We start from the raw sequence: 20,144 nt of genomic DNA on the forward strand, positions 1-20,144 counted from the left end.
GGATGTGGGAGGAAACCGGAGTACCTGGGGAAAACCGACGCAGGCACGGGGATAACATGCAAACTCCAGACAGGCGAGGCTGGATTCGAACCCCGGTCCTCAGAACTGTGAGGCAGATGTGCTTACCAGTCGTCCGTTCCACCATTATTATTATCATCATCATTAATAATGATGATGATAATAATACAACCCCAATTCCAATGAAGTTGGGACATTGTGTTAAACATAAATAAAAACAGAATACAATGATTTGCAAATCACGTTCAACCTATATTTAATTGAATACACTACAAAGACAAGATATTTAATGTTCAAACTGATACACTTTATTGTTTTTAGCAAATAATCATTAACTTAGAATTTTATGGCTGCAACAAAGGCCACAGGCTAATTGGGAACAGGTGGGTGCCATGATTGGGTATAAAATGAGCTTCCCTGAATTGCTCAGTCATTCACAAACAAAGATGGGGCGATGTTCACCTCTTTGTGAACAAGTGGGTGAGAAAATAGTCTAACAGTTTAAGGACAATGTTCCTCAACGTACAATTGCAAGGAATTTAGGAATTTCATCATCTACGGTCCATAATATCATCAAAAGGTTCAGAGAATCTGGAGAAATCACTGCATGTAAGCGGCAAGGCCGAAAACGAACATTGAATGCCCGTGACCTTCATCCCGCAGGCGGCACTGCATCAAAAACCGACATCAATGTATAAAGGATATCACCACATGGGCTCAGGAACACTTCAGAAAACCAATGTCAGTAAATACAGTTCGGCGCTACATATGTAAGTGCAACTTGAAACTCTACTATGCAAAGCAAAAGCCATTTATCAACAACACCCAGAAACGCCGCTGGCTTCTCTGTGCCCGAGCTCATCTAAGAAGGACTGACACAAAGTGAAAAAGTCTTCTGTGGTCCGACGAGTCCACATTTCAAATTTTTGAGGAAATTGTGGACGTCGTGTCCTCCGGGCCAAAGAGGAAAAGAACCATCCGGACTGTTATGGTCGCAAAGTTCAAAAGCCAGCATCTGTGATGGTATAGGGCTGTGTTAGTGCCAATGGCATGGGTAATTTACACATCTTTGAAGGCACCATTAATGCTGAAAGGTACATAGAAGTTTTGAAGAAACATATGCTGCCATCCAAGCAATGTCTTTTTCATGGACACCCCTGCTTATTTCAGCAAGACAATGCCAAAACACATTCTGCACGTGTTTCAACAGCGTGGCTTCGTAGTAAAAGAGTGCAGGTACTAGACTGGCCTGCCTGCAGTCCAGACCTGTCTCCCATTGAAAATGTGTGGCGCATTATGAAGTGTAAAATACGACAATGGAGACCCCGGACTGTTGAACAGCTGAAGGTGTACATCAAGCAAGAATGGGAAAGAGTTCCACCTACAAAACTTCAACAATTAGTGTCCTCAGTTCCCAAACGTTTATTGAATGTTGTTAAAAGAAAAGTTGATGTAACACAGTGGTAAACGTGACCCTGTCCCAGCTTTTTTGGAACGTGTTGCAGCCATAAAATTTCAAGTTAATGATTATTTGCTAAAAACAATAAAGTTTATCGGTTTGAACATTAAATATCTTGCTTCACAAATATTTTCATTTAATGCTTATTTGATTTTACTTTATTTTTATGTAATTTTATTTCATAATCTCCTGTCGTTCATATAAATTGTTTCAGATTAATTGTACTTATTTTACAACAATTGTATTTATTGCATATTAATTTTATTTATGTCGTATTAATTACATGTATTTACAAATATTTGTGTATTTATTGAATTTGAAAGAAAATTAGCATTTTTTTAAAAACTATTTCTTTTTTCATGTTTATCACTGTGAGACATTTCATAAGGTTTTAACATTACATAGGAACGTAAGTGACATACTGGCAACACTGTTGATTAGCTTGAATCAGGTGACACACTGAAAGCAGCAATTGGCTCCTGTCTATTGATCTCTCCAATGACCTTCTTCCAGTGGGAATGTACTGCTACTACCAAACCCAGATGTATATAATAGAAGCATGTACATCAATGCTTTTCTGCAATGATGCTACATTGTTAGTGTTCAGCATTTTTGCATGTGTCTCTTGTTGTATACGCATCTTATTTACACCGAAATCCTAAAAGACTGTGGCGCCATGAATGTTACAGTGCATTGGGAACATAGATAGAGTACACTAAGACGTTGCTGTAAATTCTAGTTATTTACCACATACCATGCAGTGAAATACTTTAAAGTGATTACACTTTAATTAAGTATAGTTGCCACTGCATCATGGGATTTTGGTTGACGTCTCACACACTATAAACAGAGAGTTTCTGTATAGTTTTTAAAAATGTTTTTATACATTGTGGTGCCAATCACACAAGGAAAATGGGAGCTCCTTTGGTCGGCCAAATTGAATAATCACAAGAAAGTTCACACTTGTTTCTAATACAGTTAGTAAGTCACCAGATAACAGTGACCTATGCGTCCCTTAGCATAGAGCTGAACTGACCGGGATGTCACTCTATCACACACAACCCACAGTCAGGGTTTCATGAAAACAAAGTGCAATATAAAATGTAAAGGGAGAGTTAAATAAGACACACATTCAACAAACTACAGGTCACATAAACACACTTATTCATGTTACAATAATCCTGATCGTTCAGGAACATTAAGGTTTAATGTCTTTATTACGGCAAAGGTTCAACATTTCATGGTGCAATTCATGCTGGGAGCCATGCAGCTTCTGCTACAAAATACACACTCCCTGTGTGACGTCAAACAAAATCCCATGATGCAGTGGAAACTACTGTAATTACTGAATAATCACTTTAAAATATTTTACTCTATGGTATGTGGTAAATAACTGTAGAATTTACAGAAGTGTCTAACAGTGATTGTTTTTTTTTTGTATATAATAAAAAAGAGCAAATTTTCAATTAAAAATAATATTGTATAATATTGAATATTACCCAGCATGGAAAGTTACTAGAGAAATTCCTCATAATTTTGAGAAGTTTTCCTCCCCTTTGGAACCCTTGTCATGATTGCTTGACAACCATACATACCAACTGTATTATATGCTGGGACACCAATTATAAAACTTTTTTCAAGAACTAAAGTTAATCTTGAAGATGTTTCAAATGTTTAGAAAGAAAAATAATCTGTCATTATACACTTGACAAAGGTTCTTACGTCAAGTATATCATTATACACATGACAAAGGCTCTTACTTTATAAGCTATTAAGCTATTACTGTAGAGGTTTACCCACTCACCTTTGAATGGGAGGGTTACACATTATCTCACAGATCTTTTGCGTGTCACCTTCAGTGTATGTGTGCCAGGTTACGTGTTAGTTGCGTAATACCGCAGTGATGCCTCAAATAGACAAATGTCACATTGAACTTCACCACACTTAATTTTTTAAATCAATGTATTAGCTAAGGTTTTTTTTTTTATTTTTTTTTTTTAACCATTTTTACAGTCTTCACACCCAGAACCAGCTGGCCTTTCTTGACGTGTGTGTGTCTGTGTGTGTGTGTGTGCGCAGTGGAGGTTCAGAGGGTCAATGAAAGAGGCAGGTGGAGGCGTGGTCATATGACTTCCATTATGACAAGTGTGTGAGCTGAGTAGACGCAAGCATTAAGGCAGAGGAGACGTTTAGAAAACATCCACACTACAATCATATTTAGATTTGAAAAATCAACTAAAGCCATAAGAGGCTTGGTGGTGTAAAATGGGTGAGTGATTCAGATTTTTTTTGTATCATGGCTTTTATATATACTATCATGCGGACGTGGCTATGAACCCAACGATAGCTGCAATATATCATATATATGTTTTTTTACGCATTGGTGCCTTGTGATACGAGTTTAATTTGTTCGGTGACCAGGCTTGTAAGTCAAAACACTCAGCGTGGAAATGCCATTAATGCGTTCCAGCAGACTCGTGCTGGTGTGTGCGACTTGTCCACTGGGGGCAGTATAATATTCATTCACATGCATGAATGAAGAAGAGTTTAAATATACTGTAAGTGAATAAGTAAGCTGCCGCATTGTTAGTTGTTTTTCACAGAAGATAAAGAATATAGGCCTGTGAGTATTCTTATGTCGTCTGTATACATGTGTCCGTTGCCTAAAACGTTATAATACCACTACATACAGTAGATGCAATTCGTTAGCCTGTCTATGCTGTTTTGAATTGTGTGTTAGCATTAAGCTAGTGGATTTATCTGGCTTGTTTTAAATACACAAGGTGCAGTTCACTTTGTCTTATGTGTAGTTTGACTGTAATCTTCAACTGGGAGTGGCATTAAACACCTCAAAAACTGATGAGTTCACTGCCGCCATACTGCGCTCGTACCTCAAGTTTTTGCTAGCAAGTCAAAGCAAAAAATCGGCCCTCTTATCTCGAAAAAGTTGTAATTCAGGTAACTCGTGTCCCAAAGCACCACTGTATTTGTGTGATCTTAATTTTCTGGAACGCTGGTCGGCCTCTGAATCATTTTTTCACATTGGGAAATAATCAGTTCTATGATCAAGCTGTTAACTTTCACATAAGTGTAAAAAAAATGTTATGCACTGTAAAATAAAACTACAATAAAACAACTCCTTGGTTATGCATTTAGAGAAGTGAAAACGGAAAAGGTGTTAAAGGTGATTTGATGATCTATGATTTGATGATCACTTTTTTTAAACATAATTAACTGTCAAACTAATGTAAAAAGAAGTTGAGCTTTGGATAATAAAACTATAATAAAGTAAAAATAGTCACTTTATGATGCGGTCAGATGTGTAGAGTTTCGTTTAGTGAAGAAAGAAAGTTGTTAAAGGTGAGTCGTATGCCGATGATGCGTGTCTTCGTTAGGGTCACGGGTGAGCTGGAGTCTATCCTCATCCATTCCAGAAGTTCTCAAACTTTTTACACGAAGTACCACCTACACCTAGCTCTCCATGCACCACTGTCATGCACAACATTAAAATATAGTACCGTGACAATTGTAAGCAACTTTAACATTATGCAGAGTTTGAACTTTAAAACTGCACTGATGTATCAGAAACTGTACTTAAATGAGTCAGTCAAAATGTATTGCACATCAAATTTAAACAAAACAATTTCCCAAATAAGTTAATAAAAACAGTTCTCCTACAACCCCAATTCCAATGAAGTTGGGACGTTGTGTTAAACATAAATAAAAACAGAATACAATGATTTGCAAATCATGTTCAACCTATATTTAATTGAATACACTACAAAGACGAGATATTTAATGTTCAAACTGATCAACTTTCTTAATCAAATCAAATAATCATTAACTTAGAATTTTATGGCTGCAACACATTCTAAAAAAGCTGGGACAGGGTCATGTTTACCACTGTGTTCCATTACCTTTTAACAACATTCAATAAACGTTTGGGAATATATGTTCAAATGAGAGATAATGACATTTTATATATATATATATATATATATATATATATATATATATATATATATATATATATTTGGTGCTTAAAGTTTTCACTTGTGATCTTTTTCTCTATTTATTTGGTATTCATGTATTTTCCCCACCATGACCCTGTACAGGATCAGGAGAACTTGGTTGATGAATAGAGGGATTTGTTATTTTATTTATGGCTAATGTATTTACAGTATATATACCCATTTTACTTATTAATTTTATGTCATTTATTTATGGCGATCTTACTAATGTACTTTCCCCCGTGGTGCTAAACAGGATCGGTTGATTGATCATTGATTAATAAATGGAAGAAAATATGTTTATTATTTTATTTGTGGTTGATTTAATTTATTTGGTGGCTTTTTTTTTTATAACTTGTCAAAGTTTTATTTCTGTAATTGTTGTGGGACATTAACAGGCCCATCAGATTGAAAATTGATGAATTAAATTGCTAATTACATTATATATTTCTATGTATTTCATATTTATTTATTTATTTATTTTTTTACCTCAAGCAGTCCAGTAAGTAGGGCCAAGCCAATGCTTAACAAGGGCATGGGCAGATGTCAGATATTTAATCTTCAAATTGATAGTTTTTAGCAAATAATCATTAACTTCGAATTTTATGGCTGCAACACGTTCCAAAAAAGCTGGGACAGGTGGCAAAAAAGACTGAGAAAGTTGAGGAATGCTCATCAAACACCTGTTTGGAACATCCCACAGGTGAACAGGCTAATTGGGAACAGGTGGGTGACATGATTGGGTATAAAAGGAGCTTCCCTGAATTGCTCAGTCATTCACAAGCAAAGATGGGGCGAGGTTCATCTCTTTGTGAACAAGTGCGTGAGAAAATAGTACAATTGCAAGGAATTTAGGGATTTCATCATCTACGGTCCATAATATCATCAAAAGGTTCAGAGAATCTGGAGAAATCACTGCTTGTAAGCGGCAAGGCCGAAAACCAACATTGAATGCCCGTGACCTTCGATCCCTCAGGTGGCACTGCATCAAAAACCAACATCAATGTGTAAAGGATATCAACACATGGGCTCAGGAACACTTCTGAAAACCAATGACAGTAAATACAGTTCGGTGCTACATCCGTAAGTGCAACTTGAAACTCTACGATACAAAGCAAAAGCCATTTATCAACAACACCCAGAAACGCCGGCGGCTTCTCTGGGCCTGAGCTCATCAAAGATGGACTGATGAAAAGTGGAAAAGTGTTCTGTGGTCCGATGAGTTCACATTTCAAATTGTTTTTGGAAATTGTGGACGTTGTGTTCTCCGGGCCAAAGAGGAAAAGAACCATCCGGACTGTTATGGTCGCAAAGTTCAAAAGCCAGCATCTGTGATGGTATAGGGTATATTTTTCTCACTAAATATATTTCCAAAGGTGCTATTGACATGAAATTTTCACCAGATGTTGGGAACAACCCGAGTAATCCATACATACAAAGAAAGTAGAACAAATAAGATCAGAAATTAAGTTGAGTGATAATGTGAAATGACACAAGGGAAAGGTATTGAACACACCAACTGGTATTTATTTCATACATTGAACAAAAGCCCTTGTTTTCAAGACTCCTCCTGTTTGGGGATAGTAGTCGGATGCATTGTTCTGGTGTGAGTTTGCGCCGTTTCTCCACACAAGCAGTCTTCAAATCTTGTAAGGTTTTTCTATTATGGACCTTGAGTTTCAGTTCTTTCCATACATTTTCGATTGGATTCAAGTCAGGTGATTGGCTGGGCCATTCTAGCAGCTTTACTTTTTTTTTTCTTTGAAACCGATTGAGAGTTTCCTTGGCACGATGTTTTGGATCATTATCCTGCTGAAATGTCCACCCTTGTTTCATTTTCATCCTCCTCCTAGATGGCATCAGATTTTTGTCAAGAATGTCTCGGTACATTTGCCTATTCATCCTTCAATAATGTGACGTTTACCAGTACCATTTACTGAAAGGCAGCCCCACACCATCATGTTCCCACCTGCGAACTTCACTGTTGGCATGGTGTTTTTAGGTTGATGTGCAGTGCCATTTCTCCTCCAAACGTGGTGTGCATTATGGCATCCAAAGAGTTAAATTTTGCTCTCATCAGACCAAACTATATTCTCCCAGTATTTAACTGGCTTGTCCAAACGTTGTTCAGCAAACTTTAAGCAAGCTTTGACATAATTTTGTTTTCAGCAATGGGGTCTTGCGTGGTGAGCGTGCATACAGGCCATGGCGGCAGAGTGCATTACTCAATGTTTTTCTTGTAAAAACATCCATCCATCTATTTTCTGAGCCGCTTCTCCTCACTAGGGTCGTGGGCGTGCTGGAGCCTCACAGTCACACCTACGGGCAATTTAGAGTCTCCAATTAATGCATGTTTTTGGGATGTGGGAGGAAACCGGAGTGCCCGGAGAAAACCCACGCAGGCACGGGGAGAACATGCAAACTCCACACAGGCGGGGCCAGGGATTGAACACGGATCCTCAGAACTGTGAGGCTGACGCTCTAACCAGTCGTCCACCGTGCCGCCACTTGTAAAAACAGTACCTGCTAATTCCAGGTCTTTTTGAAGCTCCCCACAGGTGCTCCTTAGCTCTTGGACAACTCTTATGATTATTCTTTGCACTCCTCCGTCACAAATCTGCACCTGAACGAGGCAAATTTATGGTGGTATGATAGGCCAATTATATATTACTCGTGCACTCACTGTAGTAGTCTCACCACGCTGCACTATTTGCATATATGTTGTTGACCAATACTGGCCACTCATGCCAGAGTAGCATCTGCTCCATTTGCACACTGACTGAGGAGTATCTGCAACATTTGCACAATCAACATTGTCCCAGATTATCGCACCACTCGTCACTTTAAACTGCATACACTCCTTCAAGTCTCGGCGGTCATTGCACCGGACTATTGCGAGATTAGTCATTCGAACTGCTCTAAGTGCTAGAGGACTCTGCATCTTTTTGCACAATTGTCCAAAAAAATAAAATAAATTGTACCGGCATTACCAGATAACTAGCAACGCTTTATTGCTCAGTGACTGTTTTTGTCAATGTCTTTATGTCTCAAAAGTGTTCTCTGTCAATTGACTGTCTGTTGTCGTACTAGAGCGGCTCCAACTACCGGAGACAAATTCCTTGTGTGCTTTTTAGACATACTTGGCAAATAAAGATTATTCTGATTCTGATTCCACTTAGGTATTATGGCCACAACCGTGCTCACTGGAACATTCAGAAGCTTAGATATGCGCCAACTCTCTGCTCTTACCCATCATGAGATGTGTCTTGACTCACACCTTGGCAATGAGACCTTTTTGTAGGCCATCAATTTGGACTGAACCAGCTGATATTCATTTGCACCAAAAAGGGCCTGGATTGCTGTTTGATTATTGATAGATTTTAGGTGTTTTCTTGGCTTTCCATGCCTTTTTGCACCTCCCTTTCTTCATGTGTTCAATGCTTTTTCCCTGTGTCATTTCACGTTATTACACACAACTTAATTTCTGATCTTATGTGTTCTACTTTCTTTCAAGTATGGATTACTTGGGTTGTTCCCAACATCTGGTGAACATTTAATGTCAATAGCACCTTTGGAAATATATATTTAGTGAGAAAAATGGTGACGTGTTAAATACTTATTTCAGGGACTGTATGTACACTTCAAGCGCACGCGCACACATATGTACACTTGAAGCACACACATACCTGCATTGATTTAAGAATGGGACCCGTTGCAACACACCCGTTCTTAGTACGTTCTTAGTTGGTCTTAGTTCTTAGTTTGACCTCTTATCTGCTCCAAAGCATGTGCTCTTCTCTTAGGACTGGGTCATTGACCTCGTGTACAGTGCGTCTCAGGTAAAGAAAGTGTGTGTGTGTGTGTGTGTGTGTACAACTGGATATGTCAGCGGGACACGGAGTGATGTGTGTGTGTGTGTGTGTGTGTGTGTGTGTGTACAACTGGATATGTCAGCGGGACACGGAGTGATGTGTGCAGCGGTGTGGCAAAACTGGGTCACGTGGAGGTTTTGGGGAAAAGAGATGAGCTGGAGGGAAGAGAGTAAAGAGAGTTCAGTCCACTCACTTCTGCTTCCTCGTTTTCTTCCTCCTCTTCCGTCATTCACAGAGGTGCAAATTTCAAACTTGACTGACTGTGAAAGCCTTTCCAGTGGATGTCATGGCGCTGCCACTCAATTCTATTCCTTGCGTGACAGAGCTCATCTATCCAACCATTTTCTATACCACTTGTCCTCATGAGGGAATGAAAAATCCATTTGTAATTCGAAGATATTTTGCTATTAAAGTCATGCCTTGAGATACGAGTGACCTGGCTTCTGAGTTTTGGAGATACAAACCGTTGTTTGGCCGATATTTCGCTTTGAATTGCAGCTAAACTCATTTCATGTCTTGCTGTTGGGTGGCTCCAGTTTGTCAGTAGTGTTAAAGCAGCACGCCCTTCCCGATGCCAATTACAAATCTTCCAGCAGAGATATAATTTCTTATCACCTTAAGTACTCATAAAACTTCTTTTGTTCTTAGTCACCGACCTCATTGGAAAATGTCAGTGCAGCATTAGGAACATTTAGTAAGTTACAGGTCCATCTTTGCTGTTGAACTTTGTTAAATGCAAAAAAGAATTTTTTTTTTGTCACAATATTTTGAATTTTCCTCAATATTACAAATGTATTCCCCTAACATTACTTCACCCACTTCATGAAACTTCATGAATATTATAAGTGTATTCTTGTAATAATGCATCTCTATTCTCCTCATGTTATGACTTTATTCTTGCAAACTTAAGAGATATTATAGACGCATATTATATATACATTAAAATATGCGTATATATTATTTTATTCATATGTGTTGAATCTTATGACTATTCTCGTAAAACGACTTTTCCCTCACAATATCACAAATGTATTCTCCTAAAAGTCAGACTTTATTCATTAAAAAAAAATGTTGTTCTTGTAATGTTATGGCTTAATTCTCATGAAATAATTTTTTATCACAACATTACAAATCTCTTGAAAAATAGCTACTTTAATCTTGCAGTATTACGACTTGATTCTCATAAAAAACTTTTTCTTCTTCTTGGAAAATAGTGACCTTTTGACAATTTATTTCCTCATATTATTACAAATCAGTTCTTGGAAAAATTACGTTTGAACAACTTTATTACCATCAAATAATTTTAATTCTTATAAAATTGTGAATCTATTCTTGCCAAATTCCAACTTTATTATATTATATATTAAATAACATAAAACAAATAAATAAAATAAAATAAAATAATGTATTTTATAATAATAATATGACTTTATTTTCATGTTGTTCTTTCTTGTCATTCCGACATGGTTCTTCTAAAGTTGCGATATTATCCTGGTAAAATTATGACTTAATTCTTGTGAAAGTACAACTTTTTTTTCCTCATAAAATGGTGCATTTTCTTGTAATATTCTGACTTTATTTTCATGTCTTTCTTTATTGTCATTACAACTTTATCTTTTTTATTTAAATTGTGATCTTATCCTTGTAAAATTACTACGTTATTCTCATAAAACTGACTTTTCCTCGTCACAGTATTGCATATATATATGAATATAATAGTCTGCCCCTATCCTACTAAATTTTCTTCCCATAAAATTGTCTTTATATGTTGTCACCTTTGTGTAGTGTTATGTCACTCCCAGAGATGTAAACTTTAGCACTTGAGTGGCAAGTATCAGTGGTGCATTCGTTTCCTTTCCTTTGAGCATAAACATCATGTAAATGTCTTTACAGTTAAATGTCAATCCCCCTCAGGGTGCTTCTGTTCATGTGCAAAACCTCGCTGCTGCTCTCGGAACAGGCTATTGATTTAGAACATCTTACATTTGTAACTACCTGGGGGGTTGCTCCATTTATAGGCTACAACAGGTACGGGCAACCTACGGTTTGTGGCCCGTACGTGGGCAGCATTTGATCGGGTCCCAGTATCAGATAAAAATAAAATAAATAAAGAAAAAAATACAAATAACCTTTAACCCACAAAATATAACTCACCACTGCCAAATTAGATTTTTTTTTGTGTCTTTTCCATTTTTTATCAAATTATATGAAAATGACCCACATGAAAAAAAAAATCCACATTAAATAAAGTATGACCCTCAGATAAATTCAAAATGGCCTCTGATAGAAAAGAGTTTTTAAAGCGTGCCTCCAGCTTGTTTCATTGCCCCCACGTGGCCAACAATCCATTAAAGAACAGATACAGTATTAACATGATGACACGCTCATGAATGCTAATTATGATTTTCACATTCACTTGACATTTACGAATGAACGTGTCGCATGTCCTTTCCAGCTATGAAATGCAAGCTAAATGCATAAATGTAATTCAATTGGTCTGACTGACACGTCAGCCAATATGGTGGACATATACTTAGGGCAAATAATAATAATAATGATAATAACAACAATTTTTTATCTGCAATGAAAATTCAAATGATATATTTTCACATTCAGATTGATCATTTCAGATTCAGTTCTACAAATTCAATTTCAAATTAGCTGTGACAGACATCTGGGGACTCAAAGGAATAGAAATCGATAGCCGATACACAGATCTTGTCTTCGGCGAATCATCGCCTTCGTTTTTTATCACATGACATAGGGACTCTCTGGAAAGTCAGATCTTCTAACCAGCTACAGTATTTTAACCTTGTTTTGGAAATTAAATCAGAAAAAAAATCTTGTCTTTTGTGTGTTTTTATTACAAAAAAGAAGAAATCTTTGCAAAGAGAGAGTCAAGACCGGTTATAGGTGCCCGCGTCTCTGCCCGTCTCTGAGACACATATGGGAAAGCAACGCCTAATTAAACAGAAAAAAATGGGAGGGGAATGAGGAAAGAAGAAAGAAAGACCTATTCATACAGTTATCTTATCTTGTCCTTGAAAGAAAAGGGAGGTTGGTACAGCCACCGAGACAGTATGACGGAAAGTACCAGGAAACAATTTAGCTAAAAAGTCACACAACAACAAAGAACTATTAAAGTAAACTATGGGACAATACAATAAAAGAGTATATAGACTATGTTTTGTAATTTTGGCATAACACCTTTATGCCAACTCTCCTTAACCTTTGTGGAATGCATCATACGGTCAGAAATAAATAAAAAGGTGCTTTCTTTCGAACATAGGAAAGGACATATCACACCGTCGTGACTAAGTCGTCTTTCCATTTTCTTTCCCCACCATAACGTCATCCAGACATTGAACTCCATGCCTTTTAGGCTTTACTGACACCTAGGGCTAGAAACAGCTCACACCACATCCCGATACAGACAACACTGTTTCAAATAAACTTAGGGGGTTTAAATGAATGAATTGTAGTCCAGCCCTTATACATCCCTTGTCCATTTTCTTTTGGACATTTTTTGGACTTTGATGTTTTCCATCAAAGACAAAACTGTTAAGTCAAAGGTTAGAGGGCTGAAATTTGGCCTCACAGGTTTGAACAAGTTAAACTTTAAAACCATGGCACAATTTCCAAATTAATAAATTCAATTTCAAATTATACTATTCAGATTCAGTTTTTAACTGCAATGTTTAAAATTAAACAATACAAATTCAAATTATGTTTTTCAAATTCAGTTTTTGAATGCAATTATTCAGGTGTAGAAATTCAAATATAAAGGATTCAAATACAGTTCCTGGCACATATTTCATCCCATAGGTTTCGGTACGTGACCAACCCTAATAATAATAATAATAAGAAGAAGAATTAATAATAATAATAATAAGGGGCCACTGGTTAGCACGTCTGCCTCACAGTTCTGAGGACCCGGGTTCAAATCCCTGACTCGCCTGTGTCGGGTTTGCATGTTCTCCCCGTGCCTGCGTGAGTTGTGGGTTTTCTCTGGGTGCTCCACATCCCAAAAACATGCGTGGTAGATCAGTTGGAGACTCTAAATTGCCCGTAGGTGTGAATGTGAGTGCATGCACTTTTTTCCTTACCATTGTAAAAAGAAGTGTTTTTTAAAGGCCCACCATCATTTGCTCTCTCGGTAAGGATTGCCTTTACTATGAATGCCTAAAATATTAAGTCATCCATAACTTTTTTAACATAGGCTTTAAACGTGGCTGTTTAAACAAAGGAGACAGTTACACGTATACATTTTAAAATAAGATTGTTTTTTATTTATTAATTTTTTTTTACAGGCGTCTTTACTGTTATTGATCGAATTATATGAAAATGACCCATATACTTTTTGTGACATTTTTTGTTTAATGGTGTGCGCCTTGGCTCGATAAAGGTCAGGAAACACTTTCTGTTTGATTTATAGTCATAGGTGGGGCTCTCATGTCTGCCCTCAGCCCGTCACTGACTATATTTCCCTGTTCTGTACATCTCCAGCTCGCATCCGACGCTACTCGGAGGCCATGACGCTGCCCGACTCTTTTATCCAGCACCAGCAGCTGGACGCCAGCATGGCCGACACCTTCCTGGAGCACCTGTGTCTTCTGGACATCGACCAGGAGCCCATCACGGCGCGCAACACCAGCATCGTCTGCACCATCGGTTAGTTCCGCAGCACCTGCTCGCTGTCAATAACTGGCTCTCTCGCTTTTCGCTGTCTTCCGTTAGCCTGTGTTCACTGACGAGTGAGCAGCAGCTTGTCAGACAAACCTCGCACGCCGCTCCTGTTGGAGTCCGCCAACTGTCACAGCTTCGACTTGTTGACAGATGGACCCTGATTCAGCCAATAACAATGACATCACATTGAATAATGTCATGTCCCCCGCACAGCCTCTTCTGGATGTTTTCGTCATGCATACAGAAAAAAGGATGAAATTAAATATATTAAAGATGGTGTACCAGGGGTAGGCAAAGTATGGTCCAGGGGCACCATACAGCCCGCTCTTTTTTTTTTTTCATCTTTTCTTCTTTTTTTGTTTACATTCGCAAGTGTCCTGTAACGTGTTGCATTTCTTAGTTTTGGGCTAAAATTTGGTTAGTTAAAATATGTATATATTCATTTATTACATATTTACATACACATTTTATTTTATTTATCCATCCATCCATTTTCTGAGCCGCTTCTCCTCACAAGGGTCACGGGGGTGCTGGAGCCTATCCCAGCTATCATCGGGCAGGAGGCGGGGTACACCCTGAACTGGTTGCCAGCCAATCGCAGGCCACATACAAACAAACAACCATTCGCACTCACATGCACACCTACGGGCAACTTAGAGTCTCCAATGAATGCATGTTTTTGGGATGTGGGAGGAAACCGGAGTGCCCGGAGAAAACCCACGCAGGCACGGGGAGAACATGCAAACTGCACACAGGCGGGGCCGGGGATTGAACCCGTATCCTCAGAACTGTGAGGCAGGCGCTCTAACCAGTCACCCACCGTGCCGCCTTATTTTATTCAATGATTGGTTAAGTAAATTAATTATACATAATTAAAACGACCCTTGTGAGGAGAAGCGGCTCAGAAAATGGATGGATGGATAAATTCAAACATGAGACTGAGTTTTTGTCCAATTTAAAAAGCAGTTACATTTGCTTAAGCAAGCATTGCAGCCAGACCAGATTGTTTTTCATTTGTTTTGATTTTTATTTACAGCGGTGCTTTGAGATACAAGTTTAATTTGCTCTGTGACCAGGGCCGTAAAAATAATTGTGGTAATTTGTTCTCTACTAAGGAAAATACCACTCTATAATTTTGTAATTTATACAAGCATAGAGTAATAACAATGAAAGTTAAAGACTAGAACATTTTGTGTATCATAATTAATTCATTGTGATTGTGCATTTCCTTTTGTTGCATGCACCTTGGCCACTTGGCGGCAGTATAATACAGCCATACGATTTACATGGAGACAGTCACAATGTTGCAAGTCACAAGTTGTTTTTCCCAGAGGATAAATAATATGCTCCTGAATATTGTTATAGTGTCTCTCTATATGTGTTGCTCCACCGTTTGTGTTCAAATATCTGTTGCTTAAAAGTTAGAACACAGCAACACCAATGCTATTCCTTAGCTCGTCTATAGCCTTTTCCTTGTTTGCTAGCATTAGGCTAAGTAGCTTTCCTATCTGGTTGTTTTAAATATGAGTGTAATTCTCTCTTCTCTTTTTTTTTCTTTTTTTTTAATTGGCCGAAAAAAGGCTTGTAGGTCGAAAAACAAATCGAGTCACTTGTATTTTAAGGCACCGATGTGTTATGATTTGATTTATTGTTTTTATTGTTTTTTGTTTTATTATTAGTAAAATGTAACCAGTCTGGATAATGTATTTGATATATTGTATGTTTATTATGTGACACACTTTTTTAGTTGTCTTTGTGGAAATTGCTGTAAAAATAAGATGTACTTCCTGACTTACTAAGGTCCTGCTTCCCGATCCATTCCCAAACTCCAGGAGATGGTGAAAGCCGGGATGAACATCGCACGGTTGAATTTCTCTCATGGTTCACACGAGGTGTGTGTGTGTCCATGCAATGTTCACTCACAATGTACTTGTGTACTCATAATGCTCATAACGTATATTGATTGTCTGTCAGTACCACGGCGAAACCATCAAGAACGTCCGCGAGGCCGTGGAGACGATCACGTCTGACCCATTGTACTATCGTCCCGTGGCCATCGCTTTGGATACCAAAGGACCAGAGATCCGCACTGGATTAGTGAACGGGGTAAACATACGACACAGTAGATGTAGTATGCATTTTAACACAATTTCAAAATGTCTTCATGTCGTGTATGTGGCATGCTTTTGTCAAAATACGATCAAGGAATCAAGATTAAGGAATATAGAACACTTTGCCATAGTTCTTGGTGAAATTACAGTGGACCCCCGCTATTTACGGAGATAAGGATTGGGCTAGACCGGGAATGGCGAAAATTGGCGGATAATTGACGGCCATTATAATTGGACTGAAAAAAGAAAAACAATCTGCGAATAGTACAATCCACGAGTGCCGAACTGCAAGTCAAGGGGGTCCACTGCAGATCGTGTTTAGCTGCTCGGCCAATGGCAAATACGGATTCCGTTACCATGACAACTGGGTGTGGAGCTAGGGGATTGAACAGCCAAGGAAGCAGCTTTTCCCAGTGTGTAAAAAAATGGAGTGCCCCCAAAGATAATGAAAGCTTTTTCAGGCAGCACTTCATACACTACACTATGTGTATGTGGCGCACGGACACATCACTAAACACCTCCTATACGTCTGGGCTGTGGGTCTAACAAAGCTCTATGCAGCTCTGCTTACCTTTTGGGTTTGCCATTATGGCGGGGACGTCGCACCCGTGGGGGTCAGGGGATTTCTGAGTGATAGCGACTCTGCATGAGAGTGTTTCAGACAGTCTAATCCAGCCATTACTTGAAAGTGGCTCTGGATCTTCGTCTAGTCTAGCTGGTCATCTCACTGATACATAATTCAGAGGTGGAAGTCCAGAGACAATCAATTAAAAAGTCAATTTTACATTAGATGTTCCCTTTAATGCATCCATTAGTGAAATTCATCTTTCTGGTAATAGCAACAGGTGGTGTTGTTTTGTGCTATTTTGGGCCATCTTATGTTCTTGTGTGTTATATTGCACGTCGCCTACTTTGTGCGCTAAATTACTGCAACCTGTTGGAAACCTTTTCATGTCTTGATTGGATTACTGGATGCACTGCACACGGCTTCTTTCCTATCTTAGTTATATCGCCATGGAGAAAGAATATAAGTATTAACACATGGGATTTGTGGCCACGAGCGAGTCACCATCTGACTACAACTTTAAATCGAGCAGTTGGTTTTTTTACCTCATCGTAAACACGATGCATCATTTGAACCACAAATAAAGAAACTACAATAAACACATACAACTCCACTGAGGATTTTTTGAGGGGGATAAATTAAAGCGCAAGGAACCAGATACGGTTTGAAAATTTATCCCATAAGCTTTATGTGGAACGCAGTAAAACCCTGTGACTTCTACTAGCCAACTGGCAAGGGAATATGATTATTATGAAAGAGTAATTATTTTTGTGCCTTTATCTATTATTTTTATGTCTATATTTTTTAATTCATTGGTGGTGCAACATCTTGTTGAAAGAAAAATTCATCATATCACGCTATGCCACACTACCACCGAGACGTGCGAGCTTATCTGGATGAGAATTTGCAAGGACACTGGCTAGGACAAAGAGGTGCAGTCGAGTTCCCCACACGCTCTCCTGATTTAACACCTGCAGACTTTTCCCTAGAGAGTAACCCAAAGGGATGCTTTGTGTATTGCAGGAAACTGACTACATTGGTGGCCCTTAGACAAGAAATTGAAAATGCATGTGGATCAATCCCATTGGGCACTCTAACCAACGTTACCCAAGCAGGAGCTCGCCATACACATAAATGTATGGAAGCTAATGGCCAGCACTTTGAGTACCTTTGTAATTGTAGAGGCCAAAGGTAACTTGTATTGTATTCATCTCGTGTAGTCTGAATACATTTGGTATTATTAGTATTAATTTATATATATATATATATATATATATATATATATATATATATATATTTTTTTTTTTCAATTGTGATTATAATTATGTTTATAATAATGAAAATAATTTTAATGTGTCCTACATTGATAAGAGCTATAAGTAAATATAATTAATCAAAAGTATGAAAATACTGTAGTGAGCATAACTAAATTCATTGACCTCCACCAATAATTTAAGTAAGACCCCCCCACCCCTCCACATTGTAGAGATTTGGTACAGTCCAATCAGCACTCATGAATTTAAGCACACTGCTTTCTCCTGAGACTCTTTCGTCACTCATGCTAGCAACTGAGTGTAAGTGTGAGTAAAAATGTCCATCCTTTCACCCCAGTCAAAGGAAAACTAAAGTTTTACAAATCCATATGTCATTTCAACACGTACACACACACACCAAATGAACTGACCATGAAAATTCTCAGTCTAATGAGTTAGCTTCATAGCTAGCTGTTAGCGGCTAACAAGAGCTTTAGCAAAGCTTTTCGGTTTGAATTGACACTCTCAGAATGGTGTTACTGTAATCGATGCGTGTAAGTGATACAGCATGTGTGTTTGTTTGTGAAGAAAGTGGAGGAGGAGGTGAAGCTGGAAAAGGGCAGCCATGTCCGTGTGGTGACGGCACAGAGTGACAAGGATGCCACAGATGGGAAGACCATCTGGGTGGACTATCCCAGCCTACCGCAGGTCCTGAAGAGGGGTGGCAAAATCTACATCGATGACGGCCTCATTGGACTTAAAGTTGTGGAAACGGGTACGAAAAAATCCTTGCCACTGGCCGAAATATTAGGCCCACCTGAGCAATCTAATGTGATCCATTGCAAGAGCGAAGTAAGAAAGCATCTAATTTGATCGAAAACCACTTCTATGGCTAAACAACCCGAACGGTTTTGAGAGGTTTGATTGAACGACAGGATTTGCTGGACAGTTCTACTCGACCACACGTCAAGTTTTGTTTTCACTGCAAGGCCATCTGCTGGATTTGATGGGTCACTGAACCACTTGTCCTTCAAAAGTCAAATGTTTTTGACTTTCTAACATGTTTTATATTTAATACAGAGTATAAATAACACATAAGCCTTATAATATAGTGATGTCTTTTTAAAGTAATTTCCTAAGTGTGCGTGTGTGCCTGTGAGTGCGTGTGTATATGTGTGTGTGTGAGAGAGAGAGAGTGTGTGTGAATGTGCTTGTGTGTCAGTCACTTCCTGTTTTTGCCAACTCTCCTTGCCCTTTCTCGGCTCTGTCGCCAAGGAAACAGGCACAATGAGCATGGCTGGCATATGCCTGCGAAGTCTGCCTAGCAACAAGTGACAACTCGACAATGCAAATAATTCAGCAATTCTACAAACGCAAATAAATACATGTATACATTATGCATTATATATTATAATGCATAATTAAAATGAAGACAAATGCTTTTAAAGCTACTTTCTCAAAAGAAATTTGAAAATGAATAAATATTGCGCAATATCCACCCATCCATCTATTTTCTGAACTGCTTATCCTCACTTGGGATGCGGGTGTTGTGCATTATATAAGAAATAATTCAATATAATAAACAATAATATTCATTTCAAGCTCATTTCTTGTTAGAAAAAAAATAGATGAGTTGATAATGTAAAGCATAAAACAAAGAGAATGACCTGTTGTATATTTGAAACAACCACATAGCCTCCATCAAACATATGATGGAAAACACCACAACCAGCCACATGGGCTAACAATTAACATAAAACAAAAATAAAATACAATAATGCCAGCCAGGTGTTTAAAACAATTTGAAGTCGTGGACGTAATTACATTTTACGGCAGAGACGTTATGGAGATATGTCTGCAGAAGACGCGAGACATTGATGTGGGGGATTCATACAAAAGCAGATCGTCTCGCATAACGTTATTAAAGCAGAACTGAATGTCATGTGAGGTACAAATGTTATTATTGTGTGTTTATACACAATGCCGTACTGTTGAGTGCAGGTTTTCTAATTAAAAGACATGTAAAACAGAAGTTTTTGGAATGAAACCGCTAACGAGAGACGTGTGTGTGTGTGTGTGTGTGTAAGTGAGTGAGAGAGAGAGAGAGAGAGAGAGAGAGTTTATATTGCCTTCTATTTTTCTTTTTGTATGTTTTGATGACTATATTTGA

General features: G+C 38.2%; 1 protein-coding gene across 2 annotated transcripts in view; it reads left to right on the forward strand.

The window, feature by feature from the left end:
• The window catches only part of pklr (pyruvate kinase L/R), a 34,815-nt gene that overhangs the window by 874 nt on the left and 13,797 nt on the right, over positions 1–20,144 (forward strand). The window contains exons 1-5 of one of the 2 annotated variants that reach the window (XM_061775864.1): positions 3,599–3,746; positions 13,866–14,030; positions 15,846–15,937; positions 16,020–16,151; positions 18,563–18,749. In XM_061775864.1, the coding sequence (XP_061631848.1) occupies positions 3,743–3,746; positions 13,866–14,030; positions 15,846–15,937; positions 16,020–16,151; positions 18,563–18,749 (580 nt within the window). In that variant the 5' untranslated portion in view covers positions 3,599–3,742. Of the gene's footprint in view, positions 1–3,598; positions 3,747–13,865; positions 14,031–15,845; positions 15,938–16,019; positions 16,152–18,562; positions 18,750–20,144 lie in introns of those variants that run through there. The other variant, XM_061775863.1, reaches the window with a different exon arrangement.

The sequence above is a fragment of the Phyllopteryx taeniolatus genome, chromosome 6 (genome assembly GCF_024500385.1).
Source record: "Phyllopteryx taeniolatus isolate TA_2022b chromosome 6, UOR_Ptae_1.2, whole genome shotgun sequence".
Classification (NCBI taxonomy): Eukaryota; Metazoa; Chordata; class Actinopteri; order Syngnathiformes; family Syngnathidae; genus Phyllopteryx; species Phyllopteryx taeniolatus.